General features: G+C 34.8%; 1 protein-coding gene across 5 annotated transcripts; it reads left to right on the forward strand.

Moving 5' to 3' along the window:
* The first annotated feature begins 3,402 nt into the window (after positions 1-3,402).
* On the forward strand, positions 3,403-10,051 carry LOC112782905 (ATP-dependent Clp protease proteolytic subunit-related protein 2, chloroplastic). Of its 5 annotated transcripts, none has more exons than XM_025825577.3 (11): positions 3,403-4,157; positions 4,719-4,766; positions 5,541-5,595; positions 6,363-6,537; positions 6,617-6,739; positions 7,527-7,647; positions 7,847-7,984; positions 8,097-8,213; positions 9,112-9,180; positions 9,283-9,378; positions 9,709-10,051. In XM_025825577.3, the coding sequence occupies exons 4-11, from the start codon at positions 6,497-6,499 to the stop codon at positions 9,844-9,846; spliced, it is 843 nt and encodes a 280-aa protein (XP_025681362.1). In that variant the 5' UTR covers positions 3,403-4,157; positions 4,719-4,766; positions 5,541-5,595; positions 6,363-6,496; the 3' UTR covers positions 9,847-10,051. The 5 variants fall into 5 exon arrangements, with proteins under 5 accessions (XP_025681362.1, XP_072087530.1, XP_072087531.1 ...); XM_072231429.1 differs by having other exon boundaries at positions 3,440-4,157; positions 6,276-6,537; XM_072231430.1 differs by having other exon boundaries at positions 3,440-4,157; positions 6,347-6,537.
* Positions 10,052-19,786: the final 9,735 nt, after the last annotated feature.

Consider the following 19,786-nt stretch of genomic DNA (forward strand, 5'->3'; position numbering starts at 1 on the left):
CTCTCTACCCTTGCGAACAAAGAGTTCCGCAAGCCTTCCATATGTTGCCTTCACCAAAGAGCAAACAGGGAGGTTTCTGACACCCTTTAGGATTGAGTTCACACACTCCGAGATATTCGTCGTCATGTGACCGAATCTCCGTCCATCGTCACGATGCTGAGTCCATAAGGAATAATCAATCCGGTTCGCCCACTCACACATCGCCGGGTCTTCAGACCGAAGAATATCAAACCAGTAATCAAACTCAACCTCGGTCTTGGCATATGCGGCATTCACTAGAAGCCTACGTGCATCCTTGCCCTTGAAGGTAAGGGCAAAATTAGCCGCTATGTGTCGAATGCAGAATGCACGGTATGCAGATGGAGGTAACCAACCCCCGTCCGGAGCCTCAAGCGCAGCCTTTATGCCGTTATGCCTGTCCGATATAACCAGAAGACCGGGCTGCGGTGTCACCTGCTGTCTAAGGTGGGAGAGAAAGAATGACCAAGACTCTGCATTCTCACCTTCTACCAGTGCGAATGCAACGGGTAGAATGTTGGAGTTCCCGTCCTGTGCAATCGCGATGAGCAAAGTACCCCCGTACTTCCCATACAGATGGGTCCCATCAATGCTAACTAAAGGCTTGCAATGGCGAAATGCCTGGATGAGCGGTGGAAACGTCCAGAAAAGTCTGTGAAAAAAAGCTTGAGACTCGTCTACTTGTCCACTAACTCGAACGGGGCTCGTCCGTAGGATTGCAACAGTACCGGGCATCGTCAATTGGACACCCAAAACCCACCTGGGGAGCTCGTTGTATGACTCATCCCAGTCACCATATACGAGGGCAATTGCCTTCTGCTTCGCCATCCAGACCCTCCTGTAAGTCGGCCTAAACCCGAAGTGTGCTGCCGTCGCATTTAGGAGCACCTTGATGCTGACGGATGCATCGGCCCTAACCATTGGCATAACGAACGCGGAAATCACATGATAATCCAAGCTCCTGTGGTCACTCGAGATGGAGGTCGCAAGACAAGTGTGAGGTCCATTGTACCGCTTCACCTCCCAAATGCCCTTGCGCTTCCGCAAACTCAGTCGAATCAACCATGTGCACCCATTCCCAAACTCAGAACACTTGCCCACATAACGGCGATGATCAGACTCCACAACCTTGTACTGTACCCCTCGCCGGATGCTGTAAGTCTTCACACTTAATAGGGCCTCGTCTTTATCCTGAAACTGCTGACCAACCTGGAACTCTGTTAAACCAGCAGTCCCTTCAGCATCTCTAGCTCCGAATCCAACAGAGTGCCCTGATACACCCTCTTGCCTCATGGCATCTAGGTCCAAAGAGGAAAAATGTGGTGGATACTGCTGTGTGCCAAAACTAGAACCACCGACTACCAATGCAGCCTCAGTCGCTCCAACCTCGTCGCCGCTGTCATCCTCAATCATATCCGGCTCGACGTCGTCCTCCTCTACATCACCCAACACTCCGTCACCGACGCCAACCGGTGGAACTCCCTGTAAAGCGTTCGGCAGTATATCAACTGATCCTACCACGTCGCCTACTCCATCATTCAGATCAACAGCAAAAGACGGGGAGGCGACTGGTTCGACCGCTGGCTCGTACACAGGGACGGACGAAGAAGCAACGGCAGGCCTTGAACTCGAACCGGCTACCGCTGCTTCAGTGGTGGCATTCCGGTTCGAACCCCCTGAGCTGGATACCACATCAACCAACTTTGCCAACAACTCTGGTGTCCTAACCTCGGGAAACTGCCTCCGACATAGAAACATGACTTGCAGGTCCTCATCACTACCAATCGTGAAGCAATCATACTTCACCGTATCCTGCAAGACAGTGATTGGAATGCGATAGAAAAACTTCTTCACTCGCTTCGCACCTTCCAGACCGAGTTTCATCAGCACGGATCTAACAAGATCATCATAGCTCGTCGTTGGTTTCACCACGATACAGAGAGGATCCTTATCTGTGAACTTCACACCGGAGCGAGTTTTTCTCTTAATGGATCCTCTATGGTGAACCAAAACCCCAAAACTCTCCTCACTAGCCATATTACACCCTCTATGAGAGCAACTCACGTTTAGAACCATATATATACTGCACTGTCTACCACTAATTCGAACCGGACTGGTTCGAATTCAAATTGTGTAATTCGAACCAGCCTGGTTCGAATTACTTGATGCAGTTTCTCCCTATATAATTCGAACCAGTGTGGTTCGAATTATGTGATATGTTTTCTTCCCAAGTAATTCGAACCACCCTGGTTCGATTTACTTGAACAAATTTCCCTCTTCATAATTCGAACCACTCTGGTTCGAATTACTAATGAATTGAGTTCGAACCACACTGGTTCGAATTATATAAATATAGGGTTTGGCTCATTGCAGAAACGAATTTCAGTTTGGCTTATTTAAGTAATTTTAAAATTCCCATGGTTTATTCTGGTTTTTTGCCCTTTAAAGTATTTAGATTTAATCTTTATCTCTTATTTTTATTAACTATAATAATTTTTAATTTTAAACATTCAAAATATATTAAATTTGGACTGAATTGAGTAAATTTTATTAGCTTTCACAACACATCAAAATTAAAAAAAAATCAAATCAAATAAAAAAGTTATCTAACAAAAAAAAAAGATAAAAATAAAAAAAGATCATCTAACAATCAAATGGCTTTTATGAAAAAAAGTCAAAAGTGTATTACTTGATTGATAGATTGATTGATTCGTCTGATATTAACTATTCCAGTTTCTACAGAGCGATCATTTTCAGCAATGAAAATAATAAAGACAAGGTTAAGAAACAAGATGGAAGATGACTTTCTAGCGGATAGTTTGGTTATTTACATTGAGAAAGAAATTGCTAAAAAGTTTAGTTCTGATTCAATTATTAAAGATTTCAAGTCACTAAAAATCCGAAGAGTATCATTATAAACTATTTTTATATTTTTTATCTGTAAAATTATTTATTTATTATTTATTAGTTACAAACTTAAAAAATAATTATATTTATAAATTTTATTTTAATATTTTAATATAAATATTATTATTAAATTTTTATGTTAAATTTTTGGACCCAAAATTTTATTTCAAACTCTGCCACTATTTCAGTCTTAGCTATACATATGAGTTAAGTAAATAATAAATAGCATATTATTTTATATTAATTTAAATAAGTGAAATAAAATTACCATTGTTCAATGTTCTACTTTTATTTTTAAAAAATTAGGTCATTAGTTTTTTAATAATTTTTAGAGCAAAACCTATGATTTTTTTTAAATGAACAATTATATTTAGATCCAAACAATTATATTTATAAGATCCAATTAAACTTTGAAATTAGTTTACTCTTTACCAGAACAATATCACTATTTTCAAGATGCTTGACGTACTTAGATGTATGATATCTAAAATCGTACCTTCAGCGTGTATTCTTTACAAATATATCGTATATGCATAAGAAAATATTTATTTACTAATAAGTATTCTAAGGATATTTTTTAAGGATAGTGATATTATATATGAACAAGGATATATTTATCCATTGAGAAATGTTAGGGGTAAGTAATTTTGGTATTTTGTAATTATCAATTGACCATTAATAATATTTTTAATAATATAAAATTATATCTAATAATAAAAAATCACTCACTTTTATTTTAATAATTAAATAATAGCTAAAAAACATAAAAATTACTTGTCCCTAGACTTTTCCTTATCCATATCCTTCCTTATTCCTTCGAGCAAACACACCCAGCCACTCAACCAAGGGAAAAACCCTAGCCGCCACCACCGCCGCAAGGAGGAGCCGTCTTGCCGCCGTCCGTCACAGTCAGGGGCTTGTCTCCTCGAGTCTTCGTGCGTCGCAATCAGGGGAGTTTCTTCCAAGTCTTCAATCTGTTCGTAGCACAAGTCGCAGGCGCGCCGCTTCTCCCTCGAGCTCGGTGGTCGTCGTCTTGTCGCCATTGTCTGTCGCCATCTGTCGCAGTTAGGGGTTTGTCTCCTCGAGTCTTCGTGCGTTGCAGTCAGGGGAGTTCTCCAAGTCCTCGATCTGTTTGCAGTCCCCGTCGCAGGCGCGCCGCTTCTTCCTCGTGCTCGGCGGCCGTCATCTTGTCGCCGTCGTCTGTCGCCATCCATCCTCCTCAGCGATCGAAGGTCAGTGACTCAGAGCTCATTTGTTCTTCGTTTTTTTAATTTTTTTAAATGCTTTGTTCAGAAATCATTGCATGATTATTGAATAAGCTTTGCATTTTTAATAATTTTTAACTATAATTGAATAATTTTTTAACTGTGAATTGAACTGTGAACTGTGAACTCTGTTGAATAATTATGAATAATTATTGTTAGTTAAGCTGTGAACTTTGTTGTTGTTACTTGTTACTGAGTTGAATAATTATTGAATAATTTGCCATGGGTTCTTGTGAACCTGTGATTGATGATGATTGATGACTCTGTCGTTGTCCATTGCTCACTGCTTCTTGCTTAAATTGAAAATCTTGTTAATTAAATTGAGGATTGGTGATTAAATTGTTAACAGGACCCACTTTACAAAAAATCAAGAAAGAAATCATACATATGATCTACACAATCCATGTATTTTCATGTGTTCAGAATATCTAAACTGTGAATTTATCTTGTTACCAGGCCCAACATAGATGCTAATAGAAAACTGTTACTAAACTATGAATTCTTTGTCAAATGGTTGATATTTTTTAGGTTGGTGATCATGATAGGAAATACAGGGAAGCTTAGGATTAAAAATGGGTAAGTTGCATTTTTTGATCCATTTTTATTTTGGTTTCTATTTGGTAACAATTGTAATTGAGAACTTTCATAAGTACTTTCTCATGTTTTTAGATTGGGAGATTGCAAACTCAGACACTGCAGTTTTGATAATGCCATTTTCAGGATGCTTCCAATTTGTTTATGTAGTTCGTGTCTCTACTTGTCAATTGTTGTATATATGAACGTGTGATATATGTTGTTTGTCTCTCTGTTCTCTCTTCCTTTTTACCTTTTGTTGATTGTGGTAGAGTTGTTTGCCTATGTTTATTCACTAAAGTATTTGTATTTTGATAAGATCGTATGGCTGGCTTTGGATGATGACATTTTATGTAATATTTTAAATTTAGAAGATATTTTAAGATTTATATTAAACTATAATTATATTTTATAATGTTTATTTATAATTTATCTATTATTTTATTATAAAACGGTTTTTTCGGTTGAACCACGGTTAGACCGGTTGGACCAGTAAACTAGTGAACCAGTAATTAGAGCGGTTCAATAATCGGTCCGGTTTTCAGAACCTTGGCTTCAATGTATGTTTTCTTATTTTGTTATTTTACTGATTCTGAGTTACTGAAATCTGATTTTGAGTTGCTGATTTTTCTGAGTTTGTAAGCCTCCATCCCTACACTGCTTCAGTTTCATTTTTGGGAGTTAAATTGCTGTTTTTCTGGACTTAAGTATGTTGTTTTTCTGGGGTAATTGTTGTTTTCTGAGTTAATTTTCTTCGTTGTTCATTGTTGTTAACAGGGCTGGACTGTTGTTATCTTGTTCTGACTTCTGGGTTAATTATTGTTGACTATTGGTAATGTTCTGAGTTATTTTTGTGCTATTATTCTATTTGAGTTAATTTGTTAGTTGTTGGCTTGTCGCTGAGTAAAATTAGTTAAACTTAAAAACTTGTGCTCTTCAACTGGATCCGGCTCTGATTGATGCTGGAAGAAGGGTTTCAGTTGAAATCCTAGATGAATAAGCTTGTTTGCTGCGCCACTGTTGCTAAATAATAGCCTCAGCTAAAGCTCATCAGAAAATTGTTGAAAAGCTCTGAAATTTCACTCTGTTATTCTCTTGGAGTTGGGGATGTGGCATTTTAAGTTATATGAATCTGTGTTAAGTTTCATATATGACTTAATGTTGTTTCTTTAATAGTGTGCCTTATATGGGAATACCAAATAATATTAACTAAAGAATACCAAATAATTGATTTTAACTAATATTGAATACTTGTGTTAGTTTACTTATGCGTATTTTGATTTTATTTTTAGTTATAAATTTTGATGTTTGAAGTTATTTGGAACTTTTAATGGTAAATTATAGATAATTTATTATGTGAAATTGTAAAATTTTGAATTTTATTAGCTTACAATTCATTGAATTTAAATCTTTCAAATTATGTATTAAATTTTTAATAATTCTATTTTATATTTAATTAAATCGGTTGAACTCCGGTTGAACCCCGATTGAACTATTAAACTATTGAACCAGTCACTCCACCGGTTCATTGACCGGTTCGGTTCTCGCAACCTTGGGTAACATTGCTAATAAATAAATAAAAGGAGGTTCTAATTCCAGGGAGGATCAAAAGGGCGTTGTCGTTGAAGTTCATCTTCAGAGCTGAGTGAGTGTTGTATCTGGTTGAAGTTTTCTTCAAGCTCAAATAGTGCGTTGCCCCATCTCCTATCTAATCGTTACCTCAAAAAGCTAACATGGCGGTGGCACCCTATATCACCGCTGATGCACTTCCTAGGTTTGCTTCTCCTTCTCATTGTGTGTTTCCCACAGTTTCTCTAAATTACTAACTCTATTTTCTCTTTTTGATGTGGCAGTTGCGCCACAAAACTCTACTCAGGGTTGAAACTTCAATCTCCAAGTATCCCTAATTCCCTTGCGTGTAAACCTAATGTCTCCGCTGAGTTCTACGGAAAAGTTCACAAGAGTCTGCATTGCGGGTAACTGTTTGACCACATTTGTGATTTTGCCCCCCTTTTTTTTTGTTTTTGTTATGGAGAAAGTTTTGTTCTTTAGCTTCTGCAGTTTTCCTTATTTTGAATTGGTGCCATTTTTTGGTGTGTGCTTAACTTTGCAAAAATAAGCTTTGGCATGGATGATGATAGTTTTGTATTTGAATTGCTTTTCTTATACCTGTATTCATATGTGCAATTAACATATACTTGGTTATATGCCTAGTATTGTGCGCTTTCAGCTGATACATTCCATGAAGGAACGGTCTTTTTGCAAAATTTGAAGATTGAAAACAATAGTGAATTGTCTCTTTATGCTTAAATTTTGTGGTTGGTCTATTATGTTATGTTGCTACTGTATGCTTTGTAGGTACATCCCTTTGATTGCCAAATTTTTCAGCATAATGTGTTCAGTCCACTCTAATGCAATTTTTCTTGTTGCAGAAAGCTATGCTGTATCATATCTTTGATATTGTTGTTTGGATTAGCGAGTAGTTTTTAACTGCAATTGAGTTTGTCATGATTACTGTTATATATTATAACAAGGATTATTTTTTTGTAAGTTCTAACAAATTTGAATTATGAAAAATCTTCTTTAGTCTTTACGGCTTTACACAATAGTTGATAATCTTTGACATAGTGAAAGTGAAGTTAACAAATAAAGCATAGTTTATGTCAGATAAAAACGATATACTTAGAAGAGTTTTCACTAATGTCAAACACGTCTTTTAATTAAGAGACTAATACAAGGTGTATAAATCTTGTATATTTTCAGGTATGCTAATCACAAACCAGCAAGGGCACAAATTCAAATGATGCCCATAGGGACCCCTAGAGTCCCCTATAGGACACCTGGTGAAGGAACTTGGCAATGGGTTGATTTGTGGAATGCCCTTGTAAGTCAATAATACATCTTAATATATATCATTAATATTATGTTTTTCTGCATCTAAAAGATGCTGTTAACATTGCGTCACATACTCATTGCGTCACATACTCACATAGAAATAGATCGTTACGCATGAACCTCTAGTTTTCTTATGATTTCCATCACTCTTTAAAACATTTCTAAAAGTAAAGGGTTATTGGATGCAGTATCGAGAGCGTGTTCTCTTCATTGGACAAAACATAGATGAAGAATTTAGTAACCAAGTATTGGCAACCATGCTGTATCTTGACAGTATAGATAACGCCAAGAGGATGTATATGTACATCAATGGTCCTGGTGGAGATGTAAGCTTTCTTCTAGTGTTAGATGTTTAGTCAATTAAATATCTCTCTTTTGTGCCCACCTTTGTGTTGCTTAGTCATGTTTTTAACATGCTTAAGCTTGTTATTTGTGCAGCTTACACCAAGCTTGGCTATCTATGACACTATGCAGAGCTTGCAAAGTCCTGTAACCACCCATTGTGTTGGCTATGCCTATAATCTTGCAGCATTTCTTCTTGCAGCCGGAGAAAAGGTATCGAGTTACATTACTATCTGTTAATACAAACTGTGAAAGTTTTCTGTTTGATTTAGAGTTTATAGTGATTTCCAACATCATGTAATCATGCATGACATTGTGTGACTGACGAGATTTATTGTTGCATCTTCCAGTTGTTTCTTCACGATTAATATGAATAAAAATTATGCCTGAGATAAGGGGACGGTTGAAATAATTGGAGCATTAATAAATCACTCAGTAGTCAATATAACAAGAAAAAAAATGAAGAAATATTTTTTATGCTGCTTATGTGCTGCCTAGTGCATTCTTGATAGGACGTGTCAATTTGTTATTAGTAACATCAATTGTGTTACATTTGTTATAAGGTAAAAGATGGAAAGTTTTGTAGTTTGAATCTAAATAGGGGGGCAGTCTACTATATACAGACTTGGGATCACATTGAAAGGCCCGATCTCCCTCCTTCCAGCTCTTTATAAAAATTCAGTAAAAAAGAAAAGAATGGTAATTGATAGGGAGTGGATATTATCACTCCAATATCCACTCCCTAATTGATAATGCCAATCCTCTACGAATATTATTCTCAAATTACCCTCACAATGAAAAATTTCTCTCATCACTATGGAAAATTAAATAGCGAGGATGGAACATAATTTTGAAAAATCACACAAAAAGGGAGTGGCAGTATCTCTCTCCAAAGTCTCCTAATTTATACTGTGAAGTCCATCCTTATTTGCATCTTAAGCTTACCACTTTCTGTTCCATTCCATTGTGTTGTCACATTCATGTTGTATTGTTTACTTTTCTGCAATTTGTTGTGATGTGCTTGTATTTGTGTTTGTTGATGTCTAATGGGTTATGAAAATAGTTCCCGACATCTATTAACTTTGTGATGATGGTCTGCTGTATTGTTAAGGGCAACCGCTTTGCAATGCCTCTTTCCAGAGTTGCTCTGCAATCTCCAGCGGGAGCTGCTCGGGGTCAGGTATGTAGATATCTCTTCTGAGATTGAGGTTATTATCACTCATCAGATGTGTGAATATGATTGCTTTTACTCTTTATGCTAACGCCTTGAAAATTTTGACAGGCTGATGACATCCGCATTGAAGCAAATGAGCTTTTAAGAATCAGAGATTACCTCTTTAACGAGTTGGCTAAGAAAACAGGCCAGCCTATTGAGAGGGTCAGTTTATTCAACAATGAAATGCATGGAGATGAACATGAAAACCTGTTATCTTAAAAACTTAAGGCTTGATTGGTTTCTATTTTTATTTTCTACTTCCAATTTGATGATTTTGCTAGGAAAAAAATGACAACAATCAAGATTTTATTGTTTTCTCTTTCCCTCACATAATCTTAGAAATAGAAAATACTGAAAGTGGAAATGGAAACCGAATAGGCCCTTAAAAGTTTGTAGTTTGCTTCCATTTTATGATCATTTGTGTCAGTTCCTAGGTGTTTATATTAAATTATAAGTGTTTATCATTTGAAACTAATTTTTAATGGCATTCAGATCACCCAAGACCTGGGCAGGATGAAACGCCTCAGCGCACAGGAGGCTCTTGATTACGGGCTTATTGATCGAATTGTGAGGCCACCACGCATTAAGGCTGATGCGCCTAACAAGGAGGCAGGAACAGGCCTTGGTTAAGAACTCAGTTTGTCACCCAACCAGAGTACTCATAACGTTACAGAACCATGATTGTTTCTCGTGTTTTATTTATCTTTAGAAATATGTATAATATTTGAATAGTTAGAAATTGTTGGCAAAGATAATTGGTTTTTGTTCAGAAATTGATGAATTCCACTTGTTGAAAGCAGTAAATAATGCAGTTGAAGCTTTAAGTTCGTAACTCTACCACATCCTCATTTCTTCCCCTTTTACAGTTCTATCATGATCTTATATAAGACTTGCTCCTGCCCAAAATGTTGCTACTGCTAAAATGGCCACTTAAGTATGTACTTATATGTCAGGCTTGGGCTCAATTTAGACCTGGTCCAACCCGTTAGTCTTTTTGGCCTATTTGACCCAAATTGGGCCAAACCTTTAGAATTAGCGTCTGGTTTTTAACTTTAATTATTTTTCTAAGTTTTTCTACCGTTTTTACTGCTCTCACACAGTACTGGACAGATTTAAGTCGGTATTGCCAGCTAATTTATTGGTATGCGTTTTTAAGTGATTTTTTTGTAGGAAATTATATTTTTCAATTCAAAAAAATCTATTGAGTCTAAATATCATATTTAAACTTTCTAATTAATATTCTAAATTTTTAAATTATGTTGGGCAAATAAATTATTTTAATTAAGCAGTTAATTAATTACGATTCTTACCCTCATTAGCTATGAAGGCAGCTCCAAAAGTTATCTTTGGCAATGATGATTTACCCGGTGAATGGTGCAAAGATCCTACTATATTTATTTGTATTATATATTGTGTTAAATGAAACATTTCCAAACAAAACATAATTTTTCTACAAAGACCATCTTTTCAAAAGATATATTTAAGCCTTCCTTCACTGTATAAATATATGTGCATCAGAATCTTTGGTCAATAATTTTAGATTTCATGTGTATGACCTTTATGAAATCTGTAACTAACAATTCAGATTCAACAACTTATTTTTTCTTTCTTTTTTTTATTAAAGATAGGAAAACTCGAACCTGCGATCTCTTATACGAGTATGAAAAGACTATGCCATTTGAGATATAACTCATTGGCTTTCTTTCTTAATCCTTATTTTGAGCAAAGAAAATATTTTTCACACAATGCCTTTCGTATCTTTTGTAACAGAGAACTTGCATATACACTAAATCCAGTAAGATGAGTATACTTTTTGTAGAAGTTTTTCCTTTCTTCTAATGTATCAAATATCATGCCAATTACAAGTTTCAATTCATCCTCATAATCTGAAATTCATTCTTGTATATTTGATATTGTTGTTGTCATATTAATACTATTGTCTTGTGTATCGTATCCGTTGAAAATATACCTAATAAATTAAAAAAAATAAATTGATGAGCCATTTATAATAATAATAATAATAATAATAATAATAATAATAATAATAATATATCAAAATATTAAATTAACACAAATATATTAAATGTTCATACATAATAGTCAATGAAAACCTCCTGCCTATATCCCTGTAAACTGGGCTTTATGCAAGGAACTTGTGATATCTCCAAGATACCCATAAAAGGATACATTTGGTTATATATTTGTCACATTTTGATGAATTACTTATACAGAGAGTGATACGTCCATGTAAGATATGGCGAATCTTAAGATAGTTGATGACATCTATCAAAGTTGAGATAATATCCAAAATGGCCCATGAAATTTGATTTCCGACTCAATTTAGTTTTCAAAGTTTTAATTGACTCTAATCGTACCCTGAAATTTTGGCCCGTGTCTCAATTTGGCCCTTCCATCGTTTTCCGCCACCAGAAAGCTGACCTGGCAATTTTAGTTGACACCTGACACTGTCAAAACGACGTCGTTTAACTCTTGGCACCGAAATTATTTAGAAACGATGTCGTGTGACATGAGAAAGGGGTTAAACCAAAACCCAAACGTTAACGACTTCAAAATGAAACCCCAATTGACCCTTCTTCTTCCTCCTCCTCCCCTCGTATACGTACCCTCAGAGAAGAACCATGGTTGTCACTGTAACTGAAGTTTGAAGCTTTTCTTACTTGTTTCGCCCCATTGTGAAAGATTAATTGCCTGAAAATCACCATCTCTTCAAAAACAGGTTAGTAATAAAATCGTTGCTCTCAACATACCATACTCTATTTTTTGCAAAATGTTGCATGAGGTTTGTTTTTTCATTTTTTTTTGCTCTACTCATCAGTAAAACTTTTGAGGACTTTGGTTGATTATGGTTGTTGATGATGGTAGAGTTCTTGTATGCTAGGGTTTCATTTTTTTGTATGTATGTGGCTGTGATCAACTGAATCTTTCAATTCTTTGTAACGTACTCATTGATTCTTTATATTCTATTTTAAAAATGACAATCTTACTCCTTCATATCTCATTTTAGTTTAATTATCTGTCTAGTATTTTTCGGTTAAAATTACATATATTTATTTACTAGAGCAACCATTGTTAGAATAATTGTATTATTCCTTGATCAATTTAAAATGGAGTAAATTTCATAGTGGTTCCCGAGATTGACACCGTGCACCAAAATCATCCCTAAGATTTCAATTGCACCAATTATGTCCTTGAGATTGGAAAAATTGCACCACAGTAGTCCCTGAACCGTTTTTCGCTAACGATGCGCTGACGTGGCTTGATGACGTGGACCTTTGGTGACACGTGTCACCTCATGGTTTTGCCATGTGTAACGGTATGATGACATGTCGGTCAATGACACGTGGCATGCTGACATGGATAGGTATGCCACGTGTCACAATGCTATTTTACCACGTGTCAGATTATGCCACGTGTCGTAATGCTATTTGTCCACGTGTCATCCACTATGTCATCGTTACATGTGCACCAAATTGGTCCCTTACTTTACATTAAATGACTCATTTTAGTCCCTGAAATTGAATGCCATGCACCAAATTAGTCCTTTCATAAATTTTTTCTCATTTTTTTAAAAATTTAAAATTCTTATTATATATTTGAATACACTAATTTTAATTTTATCTTTTTACAAGTTATTTAAATACAAGTATTTTTATAAAATATTTTTAAAATATTAGTTTTAATTATACAATTTTTTTTACAATATTTTATTAAAAGAATTATGCGACATATTGATATTGATTTAATAAAGAGTGTAAGTTAAGAGTATAATAATATTCCTTAATACAATTTTTTTAATATTTAACACTTTAATAAATATTTTAGAAATACTTGATAAGGCACTTATTAACTAATATAAATTCATTATTCCCATCCATTTTAAGAATGTCCGATTTTCCATATAATTAACTTCTCACTAAATTAATAAGATAGATTTATATTGTCGATTATAATAATTCATTTTATCTATAACTTAATTAGGCGGCTTTTTCATATATTACACGATTAATCAATATAAGTACTTATTGTAACCATGACTTGAACAGTATTAAAACAGATACAAATAAACACAAGAGGCAATAATAAAGTTTTGGTTTTAGTTAACATTTACTCTAATGATACAAGTTAACATTATTAATTAAAAAATTTATTATAAAATATGTATAATAAAAAATATAATTAAAATTAGTCTATAAAAAATATTGAGAATTTTAAATTTATAAAAAAATAAAAAAAACTGTTGAAGGGACTAATTTGGTGCATGACATTCAATTTCAGGGACTAAATTGAGTCATTTAATACAAAGTAAGGGACCAATTTGGTGCACATGTAACGATGATATAGTGGATGACACGTGGACAAATAGCATTACGACACGTGGCATAATCTGACACGTGGTAAAATAGCATTGTGACACGTGGCATACCCATCCATGTCAGCATGCCACGTGTCGCTGACCGACACGTCATCATACCGTTACACGTGGCCAAACCATGAGGTGACACGTGTTACCAAAGGTCCACGTCATCAAGCCACGTCAGTGCGTCGTTAATGGAAAACGAGTCAGGGACTACTATGGTGCAATTTTTCCAATCTCAGGGACATAATTGGTGCAATTAGAATCTCAGGGACGATTTTGGTGCACGGCGTCAATCTCGGAGACTACTATGAGAATTTACTCATTTAAAATGACAATCTTATTCTTTCATGTTTCTCTAATAGTATAACTATACAAGTACATATATTTAGACAACTGTATTACTATAGCAACCATGATTATCGTATAAGTTTGTCATTTTAAATGATTAGAGCAATGTAGAAGGAATACAATTGACTGGACTGGATGAGGATGTACTAGACGTATTTTCACTGAGAGATTACTACAAGGTCCTAGATTATGATAACATGATTGAATATTGGTGGCTTATTCCTAGTAAACCTATAAAGAGTGTACTGTAAGTACTATATCGTGACAAGGAACTGGTAGAGATGTGCTTCTATGCAAAGAACAATGATGGAAGAGTGCACATATACTATGAGCATGGAGTTTCCCAACCCATGGTAGATGAAGCATCTGAATTGATAGCGTTAACACCCAATGCCACTGGTGTAGACAAGGATGTCAAAGGGACCACACCTATCCTAAAAAATGATACACCGACCATTCCTTCTAAAGAAATCAATCCTAAAACACCTGAATTTACTACAACCCATAGCAAATTACCCATTGACTCCATAATTGAAGGCCCTTTCAATACAACATCCAAATCACCCAACCCCCATTGAAGGAGACAACCCAATCGAAATCAAACGCAGGTGTTTAAAATCTCTCATGCATCTCCAATCGCCTCCCTCTAAGTATATAGGCCGAGGTAATGATACGCCACATCCTCTAAAGAGATAGTGTACTCATCCCAAAGTAGATGGAAGGTATAAGTCTTCGGTCTCCACAAATATAGAAATCAGGATTTGTCAAACACAAAATTTATGAGCTATATTATTTGGCAAAAATCGGCCTCTCTAAAAAATGGGAGGAGCACAGCTGATGTAGCAAGAGTGTAGCTAACACAGGTAGTATGGTGATTAAAATATATAGACATACATACAACAAAAATTCAAATAAAATAACATTAAAATAATAAAAAAAATAATTTTAATGCATTAACGGTGTAAAACGTTTATACAGTCGTGTAATTACAATGGTTTTCTTGGATAACCATTCATGCGGTTAATATAAAATGTATGATGTGATGTGATTGGATACATGTATAAAATGATTTTACATTGATGATGCATTAAAATTAAATTCATTAAAAATTAAATAAAAAATACAATAAATAAAAATACTTCTAACTATTATTTCGAAAATTTATTTTATACTATTTATTTCAAAAATTTATTTTATACTTCCAGAATCAATGATACTCTCATTCGGCTCTCTAATGACTTGGTTTGATTGATAACTTGATCGATTGGATACTTACGTCACCAAATTTTCAGTTTGACCATTTCAATCAAATTGGGCTTAATAATTGAGAAATATTGTTTGCAATAATATTCATGCATAGATCTTTTTGTATTTTTTATAGTATAGAAGATAAATTTTTTATTTTCTCTTACTTTTATTAATCTCTTTTTAATATCAAAAGTGAAACGTAAACAAGACAAGCGACACAAAGTAAGTGCATATAACATTCCTCTTAATAATTAGAGTAATATACCCGCGTTATCCAGAAAAATGTGAAATAACTGTTGATAGGTTAGACTTGTGTAGAGATCAATTGAAGGAGTATAATTGGTTCGACATTTGAAGAATGTGTCAAAAAAAGACTCTGAAATTTTAACAATTAGTTGGAAATCCAGTTTAATGCAGCTAGCTTGATGTAAATACAAAAAGAATCTTCATGATTTCAGTTTAATGCAGCTAGCTTGATTAATTGGCAATCTATGGTAATATGAGTGCCTAAGAACACAGACTACATGATACATCTTCACTTTCTTCCACGTTGATCTGCAATTGAAAATACATGTAAAATTCATAGCATATGTATTTGTTTAAATAATATTTCTTAGTAAAAACTTGTATTATTATCTCTACAATAAATGTCTAATAAAAAAACAAAAATAAAGTAGGAAATTTAAGAAGTTGCTGAAGTAAAATAAAGCCAAAGGCTAATAGCAGGTTCCAATTAAAATGTACCATCTTCATTTTTTAGTTTATCTTCTTGTCAACTTGTAACCAAAGTCAATCATTTTCCAAAAAGAAAGATTCAATGCACTGAATCAAATTAACAAAGAAAGACCAAAAAAAAAAAATTAAACTACTCCATTTGCATATATGACAAGTCATCTTTTTATTGGTCAGAAACAAAAAAAATGCATCAAATGCACAATATACAAATGCATTGAACCAAGCACCTTTATTAAAGGGGAAAAGAAAAAATAAAAAACAGAAACTAAACTAAGAAATCAAAACATCAAACCCCTTTTCCGTGCTTATGTAATGTTCTTTAAGTTTCAAAAGATCCTAACTCTACTAAGTCACAAGAATGATTGCTAAGCTATATTTTGCAATATCTTTCATTTAATTGCGTTGAATTAGAAAAATAATTAACATATTGATAATGACAAACATGATTAAGTTGGATTAATATCCTAAATGATTTTTGATGAAATAATTTAAGTGTGCAGGGTCAAAATTTTTTTTTTTTTTTTTTTTTTGCAGTCCAAACCAATGAAGCAAAATGCACCCAAGTGAGCTGAATGGAAATTGATTCACAAACCAAGCCCAATGTCAAACAACCATAGTGAATCAAACCTAAGCTAGGTTCACAAGTGCACTTCGGATAAACAAGAAAGAGAGAGAACTTCATCTTCAAGCTCACACACACCAAAAAAGAAAGAAAGAGAAAGCCAATCAAGAAAGTAATATCCAATCAAACTAATCAAGAGCATGTTAAGTTAAGTCAGAGGTTAAAGGTAATTAGTTACCATTTGCATGCAAGTTGATTTCTTCACTTCTTCCCTAACTCTCTGCACAACCATTTCAAATAACAAGATGATAGAGGTGGCTGAACTTGATCTATTGTAAATCAATGGCCTACAATGTTACTTGGAGCTAAAGCACTTTTTCATGAGTTTGGAGTTGGGATTATCACTGAACAAATATATTTTTGCTGACTCTGCCCTCCTCGGTCAAATACAGCACCAGATTTAAAATCCTTAATTTGGGAGTTGAATTGAAGAAAGAGAAAGGTAGATCTTTGCTAGCCCAAGGTCCAAGAAGTTGACTTTGAGAAAAACCCTAAATGTGGCTCTGATGAAGATACAAAAAGAAAAAGGATTCACATTAGAGCTTAAGGAGAGAGAACTAGAATCTGAGTTTGTTAGAGAGCTTCACTAAGAGTGTTCAACATTTTGGACAGTGTTTCTACATCAAAAAAATATTCCGTTAAGATGGGGAGCTTCTTCAGAGAGAGCTGAATCCGGTTCAACTTATAGCACAAAGGTTGTGAATCATCATCTCCTTCATTATTTACTGTTTGTATTTTAGTTTCAATGTATATCTTTCTTTGTTTTCTTTCTGAGGTAAAAGGCAAGAAAGTGAGGCATTGATAAAAGCTACATTGTGGAAAAAGGCTAAGTGAAACACTTGAGAGAAAAGACAAGAGTGATTTCAGATTTCTTTTGGTTGTATTTTCTATGTTGTATCAAGTACCTGAGAGGTATCCCCTGCTAAGTTAGGTAAGCACTTAATGTGTCTAGTTTAGGTAGTTACATTACCAAATCAAGTTTATATGGAAGCTTGATGTGTCTCAGATAGGATTACATTGAGTGCTAGAGAATTGGTGTATGTAATATTTAAAAGATAGTAAAAATTCCACCAATATTGTAGTAGAGACTGGATGTAGGTTGCATTGCACAAAACAACTGAACCAGGATATATGGTTGTGTCACCTTCTACCTCTCTGCTTTAGTTCTATTTTCTGATTTTTATGAGACAAAACGAAATTATCTCCTGGTTAATCCGCTGCGCAAACCAAACAGAAGCCAAGTTTAAATTTCTGCTTTTAAAGCTTAATCAATTAAAGTTAAAGAAGGCCATAGATTCAACTCTCATTCTCTAAACCTTTTAGAACCTTCAATTGTTATCAGGAGCCAAGGTCTCAAGAATCAAGGTTAACAGCTTGGAGCAAAGGTTCAATGGTGAATAACTTGGGCACGACCACAGTGGCCTATACGCTAATAGAGGGTCAGTCAAACAACATGCCTCCCTTTTTCAATGGGAAAAACTATGCTTACTGGAAAGAAAGGATGCAGATCTTCATTCAATCAATTGATTACAACATATGGAGGATAGTTGTGAGTGGTCCCAAAATCCCAACAAAAATTAGTGCTGATGGAGTGGTGACTCCAAAGGAAGAAGCTGAATGGAATAATGATGACAAAAAGAAGGTGGAGCTGAATGCTAAAGTTATAAACTTGTTACACTGTGCTATCAGCTTCGAGGAGTACCGAAAGGTGTCTAGATGCAAGACGACAAAAGAAATATGGGAGAAATTCCAGGTTACATACGAAGGCACCAAGCAAGTCAAAGAAACAAGGATTGATATGTTGCGTAAAGAATGAGATGTTTACCATGAAGGATGAAGAAAGCATTGATGAGATGTTTGAGAGATTCTCAATCATCATCAACAGCCTTGATTCTATGGGCTTGACACACACTGAACAAACTCTGGTGAGAAAAGTCCTTAGAAGTCTCACAAAAGAATGAGAAACAAAAGCCACTGTCCTAGCCGAAAGTAACAATCTGAACCCACTAACATATGATGAGTTGAGAGGGAAACTCCTAGCCTATGAAACCACACACACAAGCCAAGACTCAAAGAAAAAAGGAGTAGCCTTAAAATCAAAAGTAGAACCTGATGAGAGTGAGTCTAGTGACAGTTTTTCAAATGACGAACTTGTGTTTTTTGCTAGGAGACTAAGGAGGCTCATGAGGAACAAAGGCAGGTGCAAAGGTTCAAGCTCAAAGGAGTACAAAAAGAATTTGAGCAAGGTGATATGTCACAACTGCAAGAAGGGTGGACACTTCAACTTCAACTGTCTAAATATTAAAAAGGAGGACAAGGCTAAAAAAGAAAAGAAGTGCTCATGGCTTCTTGGGAGGATCTAGAGAACGGTTTGGATGAGGAAGAAAACTCCGAATATGAAGCTCAAGTTGATTTTATGGCTGGTAAAGATCAACTAGATGAGGTAAATTACTATGACCTATCTATGGATGATTTACATGTTATTGTTGATTATCTCGATCTCACCCATCATTCTGAGAAATTGTTGAATAAATATAACAAATGCAAATATGAAAATAAAGTGTTGAAGGCAGAAAATGATTTCTTGTAAGAAAAAGTAAAGGAGACCGAATGTGCCATTGATCGCATTGAAGAAAATAAATTTTTAAAATCTGAAATTGAAAAACTTAAAGGAAAGTACATTATTGATCCTTCTCAAGAACTTGTTGCTGAAAATGAAAGATTAAATGAAATGATTAAAAGGTTGAATAGTGATTTAGCAAAATTTTCTCATAGTTCAAGCAACTTAGACAAATTACTTGCAAATCAAAGACCATTGTTTGAAAAATCATGTTTGGCCTATATGTCAAAAGAGGATGCAGTTTTTGAAAAACTAATTGCAAAAGTCATGGCCTCTTCTTCAAATACAAAACCCACTTTTAATAAATCTGGTCTTGGATATGTTTCCAACTATGAGGCTGCCTTTGAAAAGCCATATTTTGAGGAAATTGCATCTTCATCAAGAACCGAACCTGTTTCAAACAATTCGGGTCAGGGCCGCTTCTCAAATAATGAGGTTGCTTTCAAAAAATCACATTTTTACAAAAGAACCACATATTCAAGAAGCCCATTTGCCCCAAAATATTCTGGTTTAAGACCTTTGGCAAAAAGAGGTGCATATGCTAGAAATGAATTTGTCAAAAGTAATGCATCATTTTCAAGAACCAGAAAATTTCACTCTTTTAATCATTATCAGCATC

Source organism: Arachis hypogaea, chromosome 20, assembly GCF_003086295.3.
Source record: "Arachis hypogaea cultivar Tifrunner chromosome 20, arahy.Tifrunner.gnm2.J5K5, whole genome shotgun sequence".
NCBI classification, from domain to species: domain Eukaryota; kingdom Viridiplantae; phylum Streptophyta; class Magnoliopsida; order Fabales; family Fabaceae; genus Arachis; species Arachis hypogaea.